We start from the raw sequence: 20,989 nt of genomic DNA, 5'->3' as shown, positions 1-20,989 counted from the left end.
GGGAGACCCCTGCCAGTCCTGGGGTGCTGGTTTCCAGCCCCAGGCAGGCGTGAGCTCCAGGTTGGCCTCGCAGAGGTGAGACCCAAGGCGTGCACTTGTGCTTTTTGCAGCAGCTTTGATGTCAGGACTCCCCAAAGGCAGGAACGCTTTACCTGAGTTCTCTGTTCAGCCTCAGTTGAGAAATATTCTTTTCATTTGTGGCATCACTTTTATTTTAGAAATATTAAAAATGTTATTTTAGTTTGTTCCGGTTCTTCATTCAGGAAGCTTTCTTTTAGGGTGGGGGCATTTTTTTAAATGGTTTGGTATAATTAATATTTCTCTGTAGTTGTGATTTGATGCTGTCTGGCAGGATAAAATAGGAGACACATCACCCAGGCCTCACCCCCAGCCGTTTCCACAGTTGTCTTCACTTAATCCTCACCAGTACCGAGTCATTCACCGTTCTGTGGCACGTCGGTGTTGTACCCAAGGGCTGAGCCGAACCCGCGATTCTGACAGCGAGAAGCTTTCAGAGGGTGACTCTGTCCTTTAGAAACGCTTTCCCTCATTTAAAAGACGGAGAAGCCAATGAGAGGCGTCTTTCCTGGGTACGTGATTTCTCCCCCCCCCCCCTTTTTTTTTTTTATTTTTAAATTTTAAATCGCAGGCCCCATCCTGCCCCCGGCCCCGCTGCCCCCGCAGGCGGTGTGGGGGGCGGCCCGGCGGGCGGGGCGGCGGGTCGGGGCCGCGGCCCCTCCCTTCCCCGCCCCGGAGCCCCGGCCGTGCCGCGGGGAGGGCGGAGGGAGAGCGGCTGCCGGAGCGGCGTGAGTGGCGGCGGCGGCAGCGGGGGCCCCTCCCCGGCCGCTACCTGTGCGAGCTCGGGCGGGAGGGGGGCGGCGGGGCCGGTGGCGGAGGCCCGGCGGGCGCTGCTGGCGGGGCCGCGGGCGCTGGGCGTTGCCCGGCGGGAGCCCCGCGGTACTGCTGCTCCGGCGGCGCTTGCGGGTCGTTTCCCCGAAGTGGTGTCAAAATGGACTTGGAGGATGACTTCGTGTCCTTGTTGTTTACCAACAGGAACCTGGAGGACGCGGCGTTGGTGGAACGAGGGCCTGGGTCGGACCCTGCAGGCGCCTTTGGAGGTAGGAGCAGCCCTCTCCAAGCTGACTGGCCAGCGGAGTTTCAGCTCGACGGATGGAGGCACGCTGGTGGGATCACGTTTGCAACGTGTTCTTCGCACTTAGACCAGCCCCATCGCGCTGGTAGGTCAGCTGGGTTTCTTGCTCCCTTCTCATCTTGCTCAGGTCCTACAAGGAGGACTGGGACAGCCTGGTGTGGTGTTGCCGGAGGAACGGGCTGCGTTCTTTTGCAGCTGTCACAGTGAGTGGTGACCCATGGGGTGAGCAATGGCCGTGGGCAGGACCGGCCTTCAGCATCGTAAGCTGGCGCTGTAATGGAGAGGAAGAAGAGCCAGGCTTTGAGGTGGGGTGTTTCGGGGCTGGCACTGGCGACACCTTCCTCCTCCCATCGTCTCACAGCGAGGTTGCTAGCAGCAAAGTCCTCAAAAATGAGCAACCCAGGGGTGCTGCTCCAGTTGGGCACCCGTGGCATTGCCTGGGAAAGCGATACGAGTGCCGCAAAGCGGGAAGGTAAACGGTGTGGCTGCTTCTCTGTGAGCTTGGTTCCTGCTGCGAGAGACACGAGACAGCTGTATCTGCTGGCCGAGGTGGGGAGGGGGTTTCTCCTCTGCCCCTGTTCTGCCGTGAGGACCTTTCCCAAGCTTCAGCGCAAACCTGTACAGGGAAGGTTACCTTGATCTGGCATGTTGTAAAATACAGGTTTAGTAGCATGAGATCTGTCATGGCAAAAATTTGTAAAATGTTTAGAAACATCTTATGTTCTTTCATGGTTCAGGAAGTAGGAGTCCAAGTTAGGTTTCTAAATATGGTAATTAAAAAAAAGAAAAATACAGGTGTTTATACCATAGTCTTAACAAAGTGGCATTTTTAACTTTCAAGTACATACAAACGAGTTTTCTTCTGAACGTTATGTTCTGCTGAGAAAATCCTTTCCTTAAAATTACTTTGGCTTTTACAAGTCATACGTTTATGTCCGGGGGGACAAGGTGGCTCCGTGGGCAGGGCCGGCATGGCCGTCTCTCCTGGCTGCCCTGCTGCGAGGGCGGCAGCTCCCTGAGAAGCAGAAGCTGGCATGTTAGAAGGGATGAAGTTCAAGAAAACAAATACTGGGGGAGAGCTGTGAGACAGAGTGGTTTTTAAGGCTGACGTAGTTCTTTATTGCAGTTCTGGGCAGCTTTTGTAGAGCTGGAGCGTCTGGTTGTTAACTCCTCGCTTTGTTCTCTTATGCCTCGGCTGATTTCTGCCAATCTTAGTAATGTAGTTGTGATTTTAAAATGTGGAGCTGTGTTGTTCTGCACAATCCTGCATGAGACGTGAAAAAACGGGTCTTGTGTTGCGTTCCTAATTCCGATTCCAAGTTTTACAGTTGGGTTCTGTATAGGGAGATTAAAGAATAGAATGAGGTTGTGTGCCGCTTTTCTTGTACTCTTCTCTGGTTGATCTTGGGCAGATCCTGGCCACCTCTTTTTCCTTCTTACTTTTATTTGTGTTAATCCAGTGGGGCCTTTGCCTTCATAAGGGCATCACAAAGCAAACCAGCTTCCCTAATTCAGCCCTTATGATCTGCAGCTCCATATGTTCAGAGCAGAATCTTGTGACAGATACTACAATAAACCGCGACCCTGTCAGACTGAGATAGCGATGCACTGTTTTACCTGCTGCTGCTCATCAGTTCTGGCTGGCAGGATCCCCAGGCTGGGCAGCAGCCAGCGACAGTGGCAGGAAGGGTTTTCTTGCTTGTAAAGATCGATGCATCCCTGCTCATCGCCTGCAGCAGCCTGGCTTTGGCTGGCACCTGTGGAGGACAGTAATAGATCCTTAGAAACAAGGCTAGAGCCTAAGCTTTAGTATGGGCATGAGTAGCTTGATGTTTTAACATGTTCCTGAAAGTGGGCTGTGACACCACGATTGGCTTGTTGGGATTGAAGTTTTGTGGTAAATATAGGAAAATACCAATTTCCGCTCTAGTTCATTCAGAACGCTGTCACAGCGTTGTTAGAAACCAAGAGGCTGCTCCGTGTGGGCCCAGTGCCGTGCCTTGGAGCAGTCCAGCCTGGGTGTGGGGCTTGTTTGGCGGGACACCTGGCATTTTGCCCTGCTGCGGGGAAAACGTTTGTGGGGGTCTTCTTCACACTGTAGATTTGCAGCTAATACGTATGGGGGGCTGATAACTGCAAGAACTGTTTTGTTGAAAGGTGTGTTGAACCCTTATCTTTTCATGTTATGCAGGGCGAGGAAGCAGTTGTACATCTGTGTAAGAACTTTATTTCTTATATTTTGTTTCTGTTCACACACCAGTTTTGAGCATTATTTTGTGTTCAAGTTCTCAGAGAATTTCATATCTGTTCTATGACTATTATTTTTTCCTTCCTCTGAACCAAGGCATTCCTCTGTAATATCCATAGTCGAGTTCCTTATATCTTGGCTAAACTTCCTGCACGATGGAGTTTCTGAGAAACTCTGTGTCTTCTTCACGCCTTTTCTTCTACAGCCTTGCTCTTTGGCCTCCCTTGCTAAGGAAATCCATTGGTCTGTTCTTACTCATCTAGAATTGTTGGACATATTTCTGTCCAAATCTGGAGAGAATAGTAGTACATACAGTTGCTTGGACAAGCAGCTGAGGTAAAATGAGAGCAGGACCTGCAAGAAGTTTTCAGCATCCTCTTCCCTTCTTGCCTTCAGGCTGCTCTGTGACCTGCAGGCAGTTCTGGTAAATAAACGGCTGTACTGGAGGGAAGAGGGAGGATTTCAGGACAGGCGGACTGGGTGCAATTTTACTTTCATTAAATTAGACAGCTACTAAGCCCATGGTGTTCTTTAATTTTAACAAGGCTTTTTTTTTTCTCCCCTGGATGAAAACTAACCTTGAGGACTGTACCTATTGGCACTGCTGTTTTCTGATCTATTGGTATTTTCCTCTGAAGGTTCCTTGCTGTGCTTCACCTTTCCTTGCTACATTAACTGTCCCTTATTGAAAAGCGTTTTAAAGTAAACTGGAGATTATGCCCCATTCTGAAAAGTGAGTGCATTGTTTCCCCATTCAGTTACAAACTGCTTAGAAGCCTGCAGAGGTTTTATCAGTTCTGGGCATGGAGGGGAAAAACCCAAACCTTTGCAATTCCAGCCCGTACCCTGCAGCAGATAACCGGGAGACTTTCACTCGCTGCTAATCCTGCACAGCGGTTGTTTGCTGCTTGTTTGCCGTTCCTGCATCCAGCCCTTTCCGAGCTGCAGCTCTTATCTCTTGCTGGCAGCAAGCGACATGAGAGGGAGAGGATGGCCCTGCGCAGAATGAGGGCTCTGGTTTTGCTGCTTGTTTCCCAACTCGTTTCAGGGTATTTTGGTGATTGGAGGTAGCTGGATCTTGAAAATCGTGCTTGTCTTAAAACACCTGCAGCTTTTTAAAACTTCCTTTTTCTATGATTGGAAGGAGACTTCATTATAAATGTTACTACGGCGCATCTCCCCTGTAGGATTTGCAGAAAACTGGGTGTTAAGGAGAGGCAGAAATTAAACCCGGCGGATCGGGCTGCGTTGAGAGCCCCTGCCTGGGGCTGCTCTGCACGGCGAGCCCAAGTCCTGAGGTGACACTGTGCGCTAAGGGAATGATTCATCCCTCTGCCGTGTGCTCGCTGCTCCGTTCAAAACTGCAGAATATCCAAAGGCGTAATATCGTGTATCCTCATGAATAACATCTCCCCTTGTGAGGGAGCAGAAAGGCAGACGTAGGATGTTCTGTGTTTCTGTTTCTCTCCATTACTACATGGAGGGTGTAAATATTTCATACTATTAGGTGCAGTTCAGAGGTCTGGATGCCTAAATGCTGTTTGGCTTCAGCTGGTATGTGAGCTGGGTCACCTGCCTGGAGTTTGAAGGTCTTTTCTACAAAACAGTGATGTTTATTGTTCCCATGATCATGACAGCACTGTGAACACGTGCTTGGGTGTTAAAGGTCCGGGTCTCAGCAGAAGTTCTGAGAGGGAGAAGGAAAAACAGGGGAGAACTTTTAAGACTGTGCAAAAGATGGGGCGCTCCAGGTGCTGGGGTGTCACCCTTCCTGTGTCCTTGCTGAGATCGTCCTTAACTGGACTTGCTGCAGACGGAAGCTGGAATCCTGCATGTAGCACACTTGCCCATGCAGCGGCTCCACTGCACACCCGGGATTAGGTGCTGTGTGTTTCTTAAGTGCTTTGTCATCCTTTTACCTTTGGCAAAGCCAAGTGCTGTGGGGGAACAGGCAAGCAGGCTGCTGCAAGGACAGCACTACAGGTTCATCTGACTTTGTGATAATGTGTTAACTTTGACATCTTCCCAAGTGCTCAGTTTTAGATATTGTTTCCCTCTGCAGAGTCCCAGTTGTGAAGCTGGCTGTGCTGTGCTGGGGACAAGCGGGACAACTCCTTAAAAGCAGACACGTTCTGGGTAAGTCGTGTGCTGAGCTGCTCTCGTAGATACTGAGGAAAAAACTAAAAGCTGCCCTGGCTGGAGGAGGGTTTGGAGGAAGCACCTTTGAACCTAAAAGTTTGCAAAGTGAGGAGACTGGCTCTGTCACAGCAGAAAGTACTCACTGTGTTCAATTGGGCAAAGCTGCACTAAGCTATTTTGAAAAGTATGATTTATTTTTAATCTCGTGACTTTTAGAGTGTGATAGAAGGTGAGTCTTTGCAGTGTAGCACTGAACTTCAAGGAGATTTTTTTTTTAAAGTTGTATGGATAGAAACCATTTAAATGGTGGCAGGAACTTATTTGCCAGTGGTAAGCTAAAGATGTTGTGTAACAGCAAAACTCTTGCTCTTATGCCTGTCTTCTTCATATAAGGGTGTATTCCAGAGAGGCATATGAAATTCTTTATTTTTTGATAGCTCACACGTATCTTTCCATAATTATTTCTTATTGATATTTTTTAATACCTTAAAAAGCCTTATTTATCAAAACAAAACTGTAGTTATGCTATCAATTTTCCCCCCCCCCCTGCATTTTTTATTGCGTAAGAGTGAATTGCAGCCATCTTTTTACCGTTGTTTTGTTTCTTTCCGTGATGAGAAATGAACTTGCCTTGGCAGGAGACACTTAGCAAGGCCAGCAGAGAGTGCTGAGCCCTCTGATGCAAGGTGAGTTGAGCTCGGTATTGCCTCTCTCCTTGCATTACTGCAGGGCACACGGGTCATACATAACCAAACAGGTGAAACAACGCCTGAACTTGGCCTTGGGAACTTGCAGCTCCAGGGACATGGAAGGGAATCCATTATTTTCAGGGCTCTTCTTAAAACAATGCACAGTGTTTATTGTGCTGAAGTTAAATGAGGTATTTAGAAGTGTATTGACTATGTGTCCACTGAAATTGAGCACAACTAGGAATCTGTATTTTTAAGATGAATTAAATCAACATTTCACTGACTGTAATATTGGTCTTTTAAAAGAGCAGATACATTAAGGTTTGTGCTGTGCTACCTCCTGGCTGACAGTGTCACAGAACAGGCTGCAGCTCCCCAAGCTCAGCCGGCAGCTCCACAGCAGCTGCTCACACAGGGGCTGCAGCTGCAGAGCTTTCGCCCTGAGCCCCGACTCAGCTGTGCAGCAGTTTCTGAAACACAACTGGCAACAGATTAGGGCTTGGAGATAAAAACAGATTACTATCAGACAGTTTTGCCTTGTGCAGTTACTGAATGAAACACCGTGCTGGGAGTAAAAAGAACTTTTGCTTTTTTTCCCCTCTGAGAGTGTGAGTGTAGTGAGGAAAGCTAGAGATGTTAAAATCCCTGTCAGAACTTAAAACTCTGGAGATGAGTTGAGAAGATTTAAACAGCACTTTACTGTGTATGTGCGAGCAGTGGTTGTCAGAAAAACAGGCAAGCAGTCAGAAGATTGAGAGCAACTTCACTTGCAGTCATTTATGTGCCAACAATTATTAACTCAAGTACAGCAGGCAAACTATAAAACTTACTGCAGTGACTTGGAAAGTACCGCACCCTATAAATAATGAAATGAGCAACAGTCAAGAATTTAAACTAAGGTCAATAACTTTGCTTTTAAGCTTAACTAGTAATCAATTTGGAACAATTTAGTTGTCTTGCATGCCTTTCTATCTGCAAGTTTTATAGCCTGCCCTTTCCTCTGTGTAGGACAGTCAGACAAGCTTTGATTTAGCCCAAATGAAAAGGCAGAGGTAAGAAGTTGGGAACAGAGGCAAGTCCTGCAGAGGAAGGTGCTGCCCTAGGGCATGTCTCCCTACCTGCTTTAGGAGATGTTTGTCCTACTTCTACTCACATTCCCTCCTTTCTGCTGGACACCAACTCATCTGCTGGCGTCCCCTAAGAGAAGAGGAAAGGAAATCTCCAGTTGTAGGATGGAAATGTATATATATAAACAATAATAAAATACTAACTAAAGCTGGCTACCATTTAACAGACCTCCTTTAAAAAGCACAAAAAATGGATAATGTGTAAAAGAATACGGCTCCAAACTTAGATAAAAAAAATCTAAATCTGAATAGTCATTAGATAAACCATCAGGAATAAAACTGATAAAATACATTGTTGTATCTACTGTGGTGTAGAGTATTTGTATGCTTGGGGAATCTAAGGTGTAAATCTACCGTATTTACAGTTCTGACTAAGCCTAAGGAGGACACGATCTCTCCTCTAAAGCTTCTATGAGCAGCGGTGTGGTAAGAAGGGATGAGCAGCGCAGCTGTGTGCCTCCCCTGGCACCTGTGCATCCATCGCCTGCTCCGCACGGAGCTGCAGCTTGCGGGCGTCAGCAGCGCTGCCTTATACCTGCAGTTAGCGATTCTGTACCATAGTAGATACTTCAAGCTACGTATTTGTCCAAATGAGCAAGTGGAAATTCTTTTTATTAATGTTTTATTAAGGGTAAATATTGACATTAGACATGCACAAGATACTACTATTAGAACATTTTGAATTATTCAGATGCCTGAATTGCTTTCAGCCATCAGCCTCCGGTCTGTCCACATGTTCTGTAAGCTGTTTAAGTTTCATCAATCCATGCAGTTGATAGACATGGGTATAAAGCTCATGTCTTTCTTGTAAACCTTGGGCAATGAAGGGAATCTTTCCTTTTACTCGTTTAATAACAAGTTATTACAATAAAAATCTCCCCCATTGCTTGGCTCTCTGTGTTGGGTAAAACTACAAATGCCAGTAACAGGGTTTGTTGGAGGCTTGTTAACTGTACTGCCTGCTCCAGAACACACTGGTTCATGCTGCAGGGTGTCATTACGCACAACAGAAACTTACTAAATTTTATTAAAGTGATGTACAAACATTTCTCTAAACCACTGAAATGTTCCTCTACGAAGCTAAAGGTATGAAAATGTGTGTATGTTCTTGGTGGTTTCAGAAACCTTTAGGTCTGACTGTCTTCCAGGAACTCCAAGCAGCACCTCAGAGTGCTGGCACTTTAGTCCTGCAAGCTGTTTTCTGAACAGGTAGCGGTGTTCTCATGAACTAGAAGAAAGAGGAGAAGCTCCTGGTTCTCCTGAGGCAGCTGCTGGGCCAGGGAGGTGCCGTCCTACCTGTGCAGCACCATTTGCCTGCAAACAGCATTGATTTCCTTTGCAAATACTTGCCTGTGATCAGGTTACTGATCAGAGACCCTGTTCCCCTCAGTACCTAAAGCGAATAAATAAGGCTTAACATCTTTGCTATGATTATGTTTTCAAAAGCTATTTATAAAAAAGTGTTTTAACTTTGGCTGACCTTAGTACAACGTCATTGGGTGAAGCTGTAGGGAACAGTTGGTTTCTGTGCAGCACAGTCTGTATTTTGGCTGCCAGTCGATTAACTCTGAGAAGCGGGTAAGCTCATGCCAAGCAAAGTCAGGCACATAATGGGATTCTGCTTTGCCCATGGAGAGGAAGTAGCCTGAGAACCAGCTTTGTAGGCTACTAACCAAAGCATAGACCAGAATTCGGGGCTGACCAGTTCTGATTCTTGAGCAATTTGATGAGAGGACGCAGTTGGGTGTTGTGTTCCTCGCTCTCCCTTCTCTAGCTCCGGAGTTGTCCTGCTTTAGTGAGAACAGGGCTCTGGCTCTGTCAGAACTGCCCTGAGCGCAGCCATCATCTGCTGCTGCTCTCCCAGCCTCTCAAGGGAAAAATCTGAAAGCAGCTCATTTCTGGTGAATACCTTCTCGTGGCTGTGCGCCCCAGCCTCCTTGAGCAACAGCGGAATGACACTGAGAATCAGTGTCACTCGTGCCCAAAGGCTGCACAGCAGCCATGACACACGGTGCGTGTTCAGTGGTGCTTCCGTGGGGCAGTTTGGGGTTTTATTTTCTTTTGCAGCAGCAGTCGGTATTTGTTTACAGACTGAGGAAAAGAGCACTGCACTGTCAGTCTGGAAGAAATAGATTTATTATTTTTTTCCAAGACCATTACATTCCTGGATTGCTTACATCACATCCTGGGAACTGCATTCAAAGGCGGCTTGAATCAGGTCAAGCTTTGCCTACTTGTAGTAGGTGGACGTTACTGATAAAAACATTTTACGTGCACCATGCAGATATTTATTAAAGTTGCTTCTACAAGTGTCTGTAGTGAATTTAGCTTTCCCTTGAGCTCACCGAGAATGGTAAACTATGTATTGTGTTTATACGAAACACTATTTTGACAGATTTCTTCAGAAGTAAAGAAGGGCAAAAGGAAACATTCTGTTCTGTGAAAGTAACTGCAACTACTGGCAAGAAGCAGCAACACTGTGCATCAAACAAGGAGACCATTTCCAGGTTCTCAAAACATGCTGTTGAACTGAGCTTTGCAGCTGCGTTTTCAAATGTACCATGGGATGCATCAAATCCAAGGACGCCTTTGCAGGTTCCGATGCTACCCAGGATGAAAGGATCCGGGAAGGTGATGAAGGCCACACTGGGGAGAAATCATCCCTGATCGCAGCAAAGGCGGACGAGAAAGGTCCATCGAGCACGATAGTGCTGGACTATGCGCACCAACTGTCCCGGGAGATTCTCGATCAGGCCGTGAAACAGTGGGCAGTGACTGAGAGCAAATACAGCGACATCCCTTTTATCGAAAGTGATGTGCCCTGAGCGGCGAGGACCGTCTCCACTGCCAGTGTCCTCTCTGCTGTGCAGTTTGTATTTGGTACTAGTGCAAATACAGTAACATCGGCTGTGATTTGAGCATAATTTGAGCTGCTATATGAATGTGTTTGCAAGAAGAGGCTGAAAAAAATTGCCTTTTAATCTATATTGCTAAGAAACTAACTGGATTACAGTAGAATCTATTAATCAAGTGTCATTTGTTATCAGCTGTATGTTGAGTATATTCTGTCTCTGCATGTGTTGACTGTGATCAGAAATTAGTGTTAAAAAGGCGATGAGAAGAATGTGGCTGTCCTGCAACTGTACAGGCACTGTCACCGAGGCCCCAAAGACGCTCGACAACGAAGCGTGGGTTATTTTTCTGTACAGCATAAAAAGTCAGTGGCCTGTTGGTAGGTGAAATGAGAAGAACTCACAATACTTGGTAAATTTGTCCTCATTTTGCTAATGTGAAATCAGGGTCTACATGTAGCAAAGGTAACTGCTGTCATAAATTTTACTTTGATGCTTTGACCTGACAACATCTGTAAATCACAAAATCATGAAGGTGATGAGAAGCATTTTATAAAAGCAGTATTCAGGGAACCACAGGGATTGTGATACTATTCAGCTTCCCTTCTCAAGTGAAGCAGTGAGAAACATGACAATACTGTTCAACAGTGCTTTATCAGTACCACATGCTCTGGCTTCCATAAACGCATGACGGCTCTTCTCTAAAATCTGCATTCAGACCAAAGCTGTTCATTTTGGTTTGGGGTTTTGGATTTTATTTTTGTGTTGGGTTTGGGGGTGTTCGTTTTGTTTTTTTACTGTAACCCTGATAAGTGTGCAAAGACTACTGATGCTGACGAGCAAAACGAACCTTCAGAGGCGTAACAATGTTTTGGGACTATTTGTTTCTTGGGAACTCTGGCTGCGTTTCACTAGAATTCCGCCCTAACACCCTTGGTACGGTGTGCAGCCTTCAGGCTCTGCAGGCTTCTTCGCTTCCCCAATGGGGAAACTCCGTGTGGCGATGCAAAAATGAGCGACAGAAACCCAGAGCCTGGTGCTCAATTGGCAAAAATAACCCTCAGGCCCAAAGCCGCAGGGCTGGGTTCTTCACCCATTTTATATCCACACGCTGCACCTGCTCCTCCCGGACTTGCAGCCTGAGCCACTGTCCTCAGAACTCACCTCTGAGATATGGAGAAAGGGATGAGTTAATCGTAGTCATCTCAAAGGTAGGATTTTGCTGACATTTTCTACAAAGTGAACGCCTTGTAAAAGCTTGAGTTTCCAGCACCGTTTTCTGTTATGGCCAGTTTAAAGAATGCAGGTGTGGGGTTTTTTTTCTATATTTAAGTGCTTTCCATTTTATGTTTTCATTTTGATAGAAAAATGCTTTCCATACTGGCAAAAACTGTTACTATTTTTGAAAGGGACGTGTAGTTCTGGTAAATTATATAAAGGGTGATTTTTGAAGCAATGGGAAGAGGTCATTATTTTTAGCTTATTCTCAGACATGACACAGTCTATGAATTGGGCTGTTTTGCAAACTTTGTGACGCAAACTCAGTTATTGGAACTTCACCTATACAGGGAAGTGGCTGCATCAAGATTAAACAGTGAAAAATGCTGCTTTGTAGCAGTGCAAGACTGCCATTAATTCACAATGACCAGACTAGACCCTGCTGTTAAGACTGTTCTTGGGCTTTTGCTGGAAAAGGGAACAAAATCTACTTATGCTGTACTGTCATCTCTGATGTAACGGAGTTCTTTGAAGCCCATATATAGAGGGACGAAGGTATTATGGTGCATTTAAATTCTACTGCTAACAGTGATGTTCCTTGAAGCTCTAATGCATGTAAATCATTAGATTATCCCCTGCATTTGCTCTATCTAAAAAAACTCCATGCCATATATTACGGTGAATTAAAAAAAAACAAAACACCAATCAGTACATATTAATTGGATATTAAAAAAGATTCCTATTGTTATAGCTAAAATAAAGCTTTATTACAAAAAAAATAAAGGCCAACCTTTCTGTAACATTGGTCTTAAGAATGTTAACACTGCCAAAGACAGTGATTAAGAAAATAACCAAACCAAACTGCACAGAGATGATTTGCCAGCTGGGTGAATAGCAGCTAGAAATCTGCATGCACTTTTAAAGTGCATTTAGGTGTATCTGTGTTGGCCCTTGCAGAAACACCTTGGTGGCTGCCATGGGGACTCCGATCTTGCCATGTCTCACATCCTCTCCTTGGATGCAGCTTTAGCATCCGACTCTTCTGGAGTCACAGTATCAGACACGCTGTTGGAAGCAGCTTCTCCGTCAGCAGACTGCCATGGCAGAATTAAAAAAGGATATAAAATACCCTGAAGTTCCATTGTAGCATCCCTACTGATAAATACTCAGAATTTCTGCAAAGGAGCAAGTTACCTTGGTGTAAGCAAACAAGCTTGCGAAGGCGGAGACAGCTTATCACTGGGAAAATCATCTCTTTACAAGGCACTGGCCTTAATGAATAATGCACCTACCCTTAATAAAAAAAAAAACCAACCTGTTCAAGACTATGATCTAGTGAGATTGAAGGATCTCTTTCCAGAGTTCTGCTGTATTTTTAACAGGCACAATACTAATACATAATAATAATAAAGACTTCTTTACCTAAATAAAATTAGATCTGTTTACTTCTCATTAGATTGCTCTAAGTTGTACTATAGTCTCATAAAGCCACTTACAGTGCTACTGATTCTTTGACTTGATTTTGTGTAATAAAGGTACGGCAGTATGGGACTGGCATACTCTGTAAAACCATTTACTTCTATTTAGGAGTTACAAATACATTTGCTTTATGTTTTCTCCAGGAAACATAAGTATAGGCTGAGTGGGTACAATGTGACTGACTTGATATACTAAAAATAGTTCAAAACACATTAACTGCAGCACAACTTTGTAAAATCAACATTTCTGGAGTAAAACATGTCAGTATGCCCAAAGAAAACACACTACGATATATTTTTACAATATTTTTTGTGGAAAATATTTTCTTGTGGACCAAATAAAATTAAACTTACCATCTGCTTGTATGACTTTTATTTGATAAAAATGCACAGATTGACCAGGATCTTGCTACCAGGAGTTTGGGATAATTCCGGTTCACATACATTTTGGCAGCAACTGAACATGCAAGGCAAAGTTTACTGATTCAGAAGTGCACTCTTGCTAAAACGTTCAGTCAGAGAAGGCATGATCCCTGTGTTTTTCATTAAACTTGGTCACTTAAGATTGCTCCTTTTGTACAAAAATAATGGAATGAACCAATTTTTCCAAAATAAATAATAAATAGCCATTGTTTAAGAAACTAAAACATATACAAATTAAAAAAATAAGAGGGGGAGTTTCCATTTCTTACAGAACCAGCATGAGGCAGAAATCCAAGTCATATTTTAAGAATTACCCTCAGAGTATGGATGAAATCTCTCTGCTGCCATTAAAAATAAACTCCAGAACTGTCTCCTAACAAATATGTACATGGGAGCACTAAGTCACAGCGCAAATTTTAACAATTTTAAAGATTCTAGTGACAAAGCAAGGTGTGAGTTTTTCTGGATTTTGCTCACCTCTCATTCTTTGAAAATCAGCCTCGTGCTCACCTTGATGCCTGCATTTCCTGGACTTTGTTTCCAGGCAGCAGCTGCTGGCAGGGAAGGAGCCTTGAGCCGGCGGAGCCTGTTACTGTCGGTAAGAAAAACTGCACAAAGTTCAAAACTCTGTTACCAGTTCTGCTGTAGCTCTTTTTTGATTCCCCAGGGCTGGTTACTGACTATGTTATTTGAACAAATGTTTTCTTCCTTTAGTCTCAATGGTTCATCTTCAGAGAAGCAAAAACTTGTATTTGTCACCTGCCTATAAGTGTAGAAACAAGTAGGATGAGCTACTGATGTATGATTTGATTACCCATACAAAAGCACGCAGTCTTAATGGTGAAGATTAGTAGCTGTGCGTTGTATAAACAGCAGAAAAATTAATTTTACCCCCCCCCCAAAGATGATACATTTCTCAAGGAGCTCTGGTTATGTCATACAACTTCAAGTATTAGTATCAGTACCTAGCAACATATACACATACAAGGAGGGGGTTTTGATGTACATTTAAATTTTGATTCCAAAAAATACATTTGTTAGGATATGTTGTGTTAAAAGACCATACGATCTGTGCAGCAGCAGATATTTCATGTTTCCCCTGCTTGTTATCTTGTTTAACATGTCTGGCATTTTCCTTTGTAGCTCGGTTTTGAAGCACTATGTATATTTTATTTCCATTGTACAGAGAAGAATCTGAGGCACAATCCAAATTTAACACATCAGTGACAGAGCTGAGAACACAAAGGTCTCCTGACTTCTTGCTGATCAGGTCATCCCTTAACTATGTTCTGTCCCTCAAAGAGTTTATACAAAAAAATTAATCATTGGGTAAAGCAGTAAAAATAACTATTTGCCTTGAAGTAATGTTTCCCTTATAATAACCAGAGATATGATTATTTTGCCATTAAGACAGCATAACAAAAGAGAATGCTCCTGAATGCAAAGAATTAGACTTAGGAATCTCAGGCTAGCTAAAAGAGCCTTGACAAACTTTATCACACTACTATTAATTTTTGTATCATAGAATTAAGCAGATGTATAAGATGTCCATAGGCTTGATTTTTACAACTTGAGATCGTTGCTTCCCAGTGGCTTAAAACACTTATCCACAAATTCGTCGCTAACTTCTTCCAGAGCAGCTGGCCTCCACCTGGGGGACTGGTCTTTGTCAATCACCACTGCCGGGTGGGGAACAGAAACACAAAAGTTACATTGCAAACTCTGTCTAATTAGGATGAGGTCAGACTGCAACCAGACAGACTACCATAGCAAATACATAGGAGACAAAATCAACGGGCTATGGAGAAAATGGAGGTTTTGTGACATAAGTATTTCTACTAGAATAAAAATTTTTGCATTGTGACCTGTCTGGAGATGTAGCTGGGTTTCCTGATGACACAAGAACAGTGGGTCACTGCAGCAGTAGCCCAAGCTTTGAAAGAATAGATCTGAAATTAACGCTTTCTGTTTGATTTACTACTGACTTGTGCTCTTCCGTCTAAAACTGGGAAGTCTGGATGATACTCCTTCTCGACAAGGGCTTTTGCATCTCGGTGCAAAATCTGACTCTTTGTAGCATATAGGAGATGACTCAAAGTAGGTGTTAAATGCTTAAGGCCCAATTTAAACACATCAAATAAACTACTAATGAAATGACTAATGAGGACAGAGTAAAGCAGAGTATCTTAATGGGAAAATCACAAATATTTATTTGTAAATACAGACAGTTACTGCGGACCTATGTACACTTAACTGTGAAGATGTGTATAATCTTGGTAAGTATCCTTTACAGAATCACAGAATGTCAGGGATTGGAAGGGACCTCAAAAGATCATCCAGTCCAATCCCCCCGCCGGAGCAGGAGCACCCAGATGAGGCTACACAGGAAGGTGTCCAGGTGGGTTTTGAATGTCTCCAGAGTAGGAGACTCCGCAACCCCCCGGGCAGCCTGTCCCAGTGTCTGTCACCCTCACTGAGAAGAAGTTTCTTCTCAAATTTAAGTGGAACCTCTTGTGTTCCAGTTTGAACCCATTACCCCTTGTCCTACCACTCGTTGTCACCGAGAAGAGCCTGGCTCCATCCTCATGACACTCACCCTTTATATATTTGTAAACATTAATGAGGTAACCCCTCAGTCTCCTTTTCTCCAAACTAAAGAGCCCCAGCTCCCTCAGCCTTTCCTCATACGAGAGATGCTCCACTCCCTTCATCATCTTTGTTGCCCTGCGCTGGACTCTCTCCAGCAGTTCCCTGTCCTTCTGGAACTGAGGGGTCCAGAACTGGACACAATATTCCAGGTGTGGTCTCACCAGGGCAGAGTGGAAGGGAAGGAGAACCTTTACACTGTATCCTGGGAAATACATCGCCAAAGAGTAAATCATCACTGAATGAATTGTGTGTAAAAGTGTAACAAGAAAATACCAATTCTCAAAAAGCATTCCTTGTATCACGGGAGTGTTGACGGCATGTCAGCAAGAACAGCTGCACTAGCAAATAATAATAATAAGACAGAGTTTATTTGTGTGTAAAAATGACCAGTGTGAATAGAATTCCAGAGCGTCCTTCCGAGCACCTTTCTGGCTCCAAGAAAACCCATAAAGATGCTATTAAAAACGTGATTTTTTAAATAATTTTAAAAAGAGCAGCTGTAGTGACTGTGGCTCTCTAGGATACACTGATCACCCAGCGCCCCTCCTCACATTCCCTGCAGGTGTGTGGTTATCAGCAGCTGATCTGGAGATGCACCTGTGTCCTGGAGACCTCCTGACCACACACAGCACATGAGGGAGGACGGGGAGGAAACACCTCCCAGTTCCTCTGCTGAGAACAGAACTTGTTCCTTTTCTGACAAAGTTTGGAGCAGGATGGCTCTAAAGGTGTGTGGACAGAAGACACTCAGAGACTAGATATTTTGAAGAATAACAGTTTTTTTGGTAAGTGGTCATGTCTTTCTAAACAGACTGTGTTTGTAGTGACTAAACTAGAACCAGCCAGGATAAGAAATGTGCAAAGGAGTCTGATTTGAAGTTCAGTAGAAAGAACACCTACCTAAAGATTGTGTCTTATCAAAAGACAAGCTTTATGGCAGTCTGTGGTAAAAAATGTGACTTGGAAACTTATTTTTAACTTCTCCCTCTCTAACCAACTCTTGGAAAATACCTAGAAAACAAATGCTGTTCAAATTATAATGGCACTAATTAATATTTCTGTAGCTGAAGACACACAGGTATTGCAACTCTTTAGCTTGCATCTCCAAAGAGAAAGGAGAATCTGGGTCCTGCATCCGTTTACCTGCAAATACAGGACACTGATTTTGAAAAGAAACCCATTATATAGATAGAAAAAAAAAAAAGTCCATGTGTTTACTATTACAGCTTCAACTCTGAAATACAGTAGTAATTCCAAGTCATTCTCCACTCCATGGCACTGCTGTGTAATTAAATTAATCTTTCTGTTTGGCTTTGTGGCCAGTTTTACTCTGGTGGATAAACTGCTCGTAATGGTCTCTCAAAGGAAATCTTTAACCTTGTATTGAGTTAAAGTATTTGTTTTCTAATAGTATAATGAAAGTATTCCTCTTCTGTAGTAACTTCTGTATATTTTGTATTTCTCCAGCTTGAGATATCGATCAGTACAAAAGTGGAGCAAAAATTCTGAAGCTTCAAAGGTAAGCTAAGGGAAGTTTATTAAGACAAAAGTAATTGAACTCAGACATTGTATTAAGGGTTTGTTCTTGTGGTTTACATTAAAAAAACAAAACAAAACAAAAAACCAAACATCTCTGTTTAGCAGGGGAGAGGGCAGGAGCTGCACAGAAATAAGGTGTTTGCAGGGCAAACAATCTGTAGGAGGCGTTTACAATTCCAGTTGGGGTGTACATCCCTGCACAAGTCGTTAGGAGGCTCATTTAACAGATTTTTGTCCCCTTTGCCTGTTGAGGTTGTGGTCTATCTGGATGTGTTTGAGCACCGACTCCAAAAATGACCACTTTTCTTATGCAGCAAAAATTTAAAAATGAAATTATTGGAAATTACCCAGAGCTATGCATTTCTTAATTTATGTATTATTCTATAAATTGAGGTGAAACATTGATATCTGAAGTGTCCAAAGGCCGCATTTACTATTATATGGGAAAATGTTGATGAAATACAATTAAATATGATCTGTGTATTTTATGCCTTAAGGGTTTTGGCTTTTCTTTAGTAGCTGCAATCACCAGAATCATAACTAGGGAAGACGGTTTGCCAGCAGATTTTCAGTCTGGTTGAAAGAGAACTGGCTAAAAGAAAGAAGGAAATTTTGATTTCAGGTCAAAGCAGGCTTCAAAAGCTTTTAAGCATACTTCTTCCCTAGCATTCCTATTAAAGTTATTGTTTGAAGCAGATAAAAGCCATTATTAAAACCTGATCTGTGGCCATTGCTGCTGAAAAACAATAATTAAAAACTAAAATCTGATTATATTTTTACTTTGTGGTAGACAGGGTCAACAGCTGGCTTTTAAATGCTTGTAATGTAATGTTTTAATAAAGAAAAAGGTAATACTTAGTTAAAATTTTTATAATTTTTATTCATCATGCTTGATCCTGTGAAGTGCTTAATAATCTTACTTCCTATTAACAAGGATGCTCAGCACGTTGTTGGATAATGATTTTTATGAGATTAGACCTAACTACGAAAATGATCTTGAGTGAGACTCTGCACCACTCTTAAACAAGAGAAACAATTTTAAAAGTTAAGACTTTGCTCTGTCACTCTATGTCAAAGCTTCTCAACTGCTGTTCTTGCCACTTCTTCCTTTACAAGCAGTTTGTGTAATTTACTGGCCACGCTGACAAGTGATTTACTTTCGTCCCCTACTGCATCCCCAGATGGTTTGATGACCTTGTGCATTACAGTGAGAATCTGGTTTGGGGTTCGTCTGCCTCTCAGCCTTTGAGTCTGTCGCTTCCTGAATAACATTTCTACGTGGTGATTTGGAATATATCCTAGGAATATTCATTTTAAGCTATCTTTGTCCCCATTACCAACACAATGAAAACCATGCACTTCTCAACATGCATGGCAAATTCTTCAAAGGAGTCTCTGCTAATAAGTGCCAAGATGAATTATTAAAATCAGAGTCTTTTTCCATGCTGTGCAAACTTTGCATCTCTCACACCATTTATATGTATATATAAAATATAGTATTACTAATAGTGAACACTCAAAATAGTATCCTCTACTCAAGTAGATTTTAAACTACTTTATAAAGACATATAAAAATAAGGAGGAGGTGATGATACATAGTCAAGTATAAAACTGTGTGAATTAAAAGGCAGGTTCCCTCAACCCCCAAGTGTTATTCATCCAAATGTCTTGTACTGTAAGCTCCTTGGAAAAGGAAATGCTTGTGCTTTGTTTCATCTTGTGCTGAATAGTACATAAATAATTACTACAGTTTCTAAGAGATCTGACATTGGGTTTGAGAAACTGCACAGTGAATCAGCAGCAGAATCAAGGACAGAGTCTGTCCCCTATATGAACTTGCTGAGCTGCTGCTCTACTTTTACTGCTACCTATCTTGACCCATGCCATAAAATGCTGAATTATTTAAGTTTGCATATATAGTTTTTTAATAGTAAAACACCTGTGTACAGAGATATATTGGACATGGGTGAATGTAGTCTCTGTTCTAACTATTTTCTATGCAAATAGTTGGTTTTGACTTTGAGTCTTAAACCATGTTATAACTGGCTGAACCAGCTCTGTGGCAACACTCCATCTGGACACATAAATGATACACACAGCTACTTGCTACTGTCAGTATTAAATACATTTTGAACTTTCCAGATGAACTGGTGAAACCCTTTCTTGGTACTGGGTTACCAGACAGATAAATAACATTAGGAAACTGAGGTTGCCCAAAGGAAACAACATGTGTGTCACACTGCGGAACAAGTAATAAATTGTGGCCATACGGGAGTCCAACAAACAAAACCAGTAGCAAGCTGGGAAGTGTTCTCTGGTCAGCTGCTGCTGCGCTGTTCTTAACCTCTAGAGATGCAACACAACAGTGAGTCTGTGTGTTATTAAGTTTGGGAAGCATTTCAGGTGTGCATGCTTACCTGCTCGAACTCCTTCATAGAAGTCATGGCCTTTCTGAAAAATTAAAAAAAAAAAAAAAGCTGTAACATGACAGATTCTTTTATCCTGGCTTTCCCTGTCTCACTTCTTCTTGAAATACAAGTTCTCAAGATCTGGTTAAATCCCACTTGTACTGTCCTCATGTAGTCCTGCTTTCTCTTCACTTATTAAAGAGCTCTATATTATCTTGCTTAAATGCAGCCACAACTCTTAAAATCAGTCTGTTAAACTATCAGCCAAATTCTACACAGTGCATGCTCTCTCTCTGGGTTACATCTCAGATTTTTATTTGTTTTTCTAAAGAGCTTTGCATGGTAGAGGCAAGGTGTGCAGGATCAGAAATTCTTCAGAAAAAGGCCAGTCTTTAGGAATTGTGATGTATTCTGCATCCTTGGAACGCTTTGGTTAAACAGAATCCTGGAAACATCCAGTTATTTCTTTATAAAGGGAAACATAACATTTAAATCTCTAAGGATGCTTCACTGGCAATGAAGGAACAATACTACTTTCAAGACAGATATGGCAAGGATACTGCCAGTCACTACAACGTGTCAGAATTAGATACATTTTTCACTCGTATTTTATTTTAAAGCATTTTCTTTAACCATCACATATCATTTAATTGGATACATAAAAATCTTATTTTAAAATCTGATAAAACTAATGATAAGCATGCCACGGGGAAGCTTTATGAGGAAATAGTTCAGATAATTAGTTAGCAACTGTGTTCTGCTGAAAGAATCACTTCCTCAAATGTTAACCAAGTACTCAGCCCTTACTACAAATAGTACTAACATCTCTTGTTTTCTTTAATAATTTTATCACAGCACTCCTGAAAGGCAGTGATATACAACTATTCCCATTCTGCTGATGGGAACTGAGGCACTGAGGACTAAGTAATTTAAATAGGAAATCTGTTCAAGAACAGCAGAGTTTTAAAATTATGGTCCAAATACAAAACTTTCTATATTGTAACATTATCGTAGTTTTCTTAACAAAAGCCCTCTAGCACTCCCATCTGACCATCATTAATGTAGT

General features: G+C 42.7%; 2 protein-coding genes across 7 annotated transcripts in view; one reads left to right on the top strand and one right to left on the bottom strand.

Annotated features, from left to right (window-relative positions):
- The first annotated feature begins 758 nt into the window (after positions 1 to 758).
- Positions 759 to 12,836, top strand: LOC309441816 (small membrane A-kinase anchor protein). 3 transcript variants are annotated; one of them, XM_082056903.1, is made up of 5 exons: positions 759 to 806; positions 1,054 to 1,238; positions 5,464 to 5,537; positions 6,179 to 6,226; positions 9,752 to 12,836. In XM_082056903.1, exon 5 carries the CDS (start codon positions 9,918 to 9,920, stop codon positions 10,179 to 10,181), a length of 264 nt encoding a protein of 87 aa, XP_081913029.1. In that variant the 5' UTR covers positions 759 to 806; positions 1,054 to 1,238; positions 5,464 to 5,537; positions 6,179 to 6,226; positions 9,752 to 9,917; the 3' UTR covers positions 10,182 to 12,836. The 3 variants fall into 3 exon arrangements, with proteins under 3 accessions (XP_081913029.1, XP_081913027.1, XP_081913028.1); XM_082056901.1 differs by having other exon boundaries at positions 6,159 to 6,226; XM_082056902.1 differs by lacking the exon at positions 6,179 to 6,226.
- A 147-nt stretch (positions 12,837 to 12,983) lies between these two features.
- The window catches only part of HIBCH (3-hydroxyisobutyryl-CoA hydrolase), a 44,824-nt gene continuing 36,818 nt past the window's right edge, over positions 12,984 to 20,989 (bottom strand). For 2 of the 4 annotated variants that reach the window (XM_082056896.1, XM_082056897.1), the window contains exons 13-15: positions 19,933 to 19,966; positions 14,898 to 15,006; positions 12,984 to 14,090 (exon numbers count right to left, since the gene is read on the bottom strand). In XM_082056896.1, the coding sequence (XP_081913022.1) occupies positions 13,958 to 14,090; positions 14,898 to 15,006; positions 19,933 to 19,966 (276 nt within the window). In that variant the 3' untranslated portion in view covers positions 12,984 to 13,957. Of the gene's footprint in view, positions 15,007 to 19,932; positions 19,967 to 20,989 lie in introns of all 4 variants that reach the window. The other 2 variants (XM_082056898.1, XM_082056899.1) reach the window with 1 other exon arrangement.

The sequence above is a fragment of the Streptopelia decaocto genome, assembly GCF_964273445.1.
Source record: "Streptopelia decaocto genome assembly, chromosome: 6".
In the NCBI taxonomy this organism is placed as follows: domain Eukaryota; kingdom Metazoa; phylum Chordata; class Aves; order Columbiformes; family Columbidae; genus Streptopelia; species Streptopelia decaocto.
This window is presented reverse-complemented; position numbering and strand designations above follow the sequence as displayed.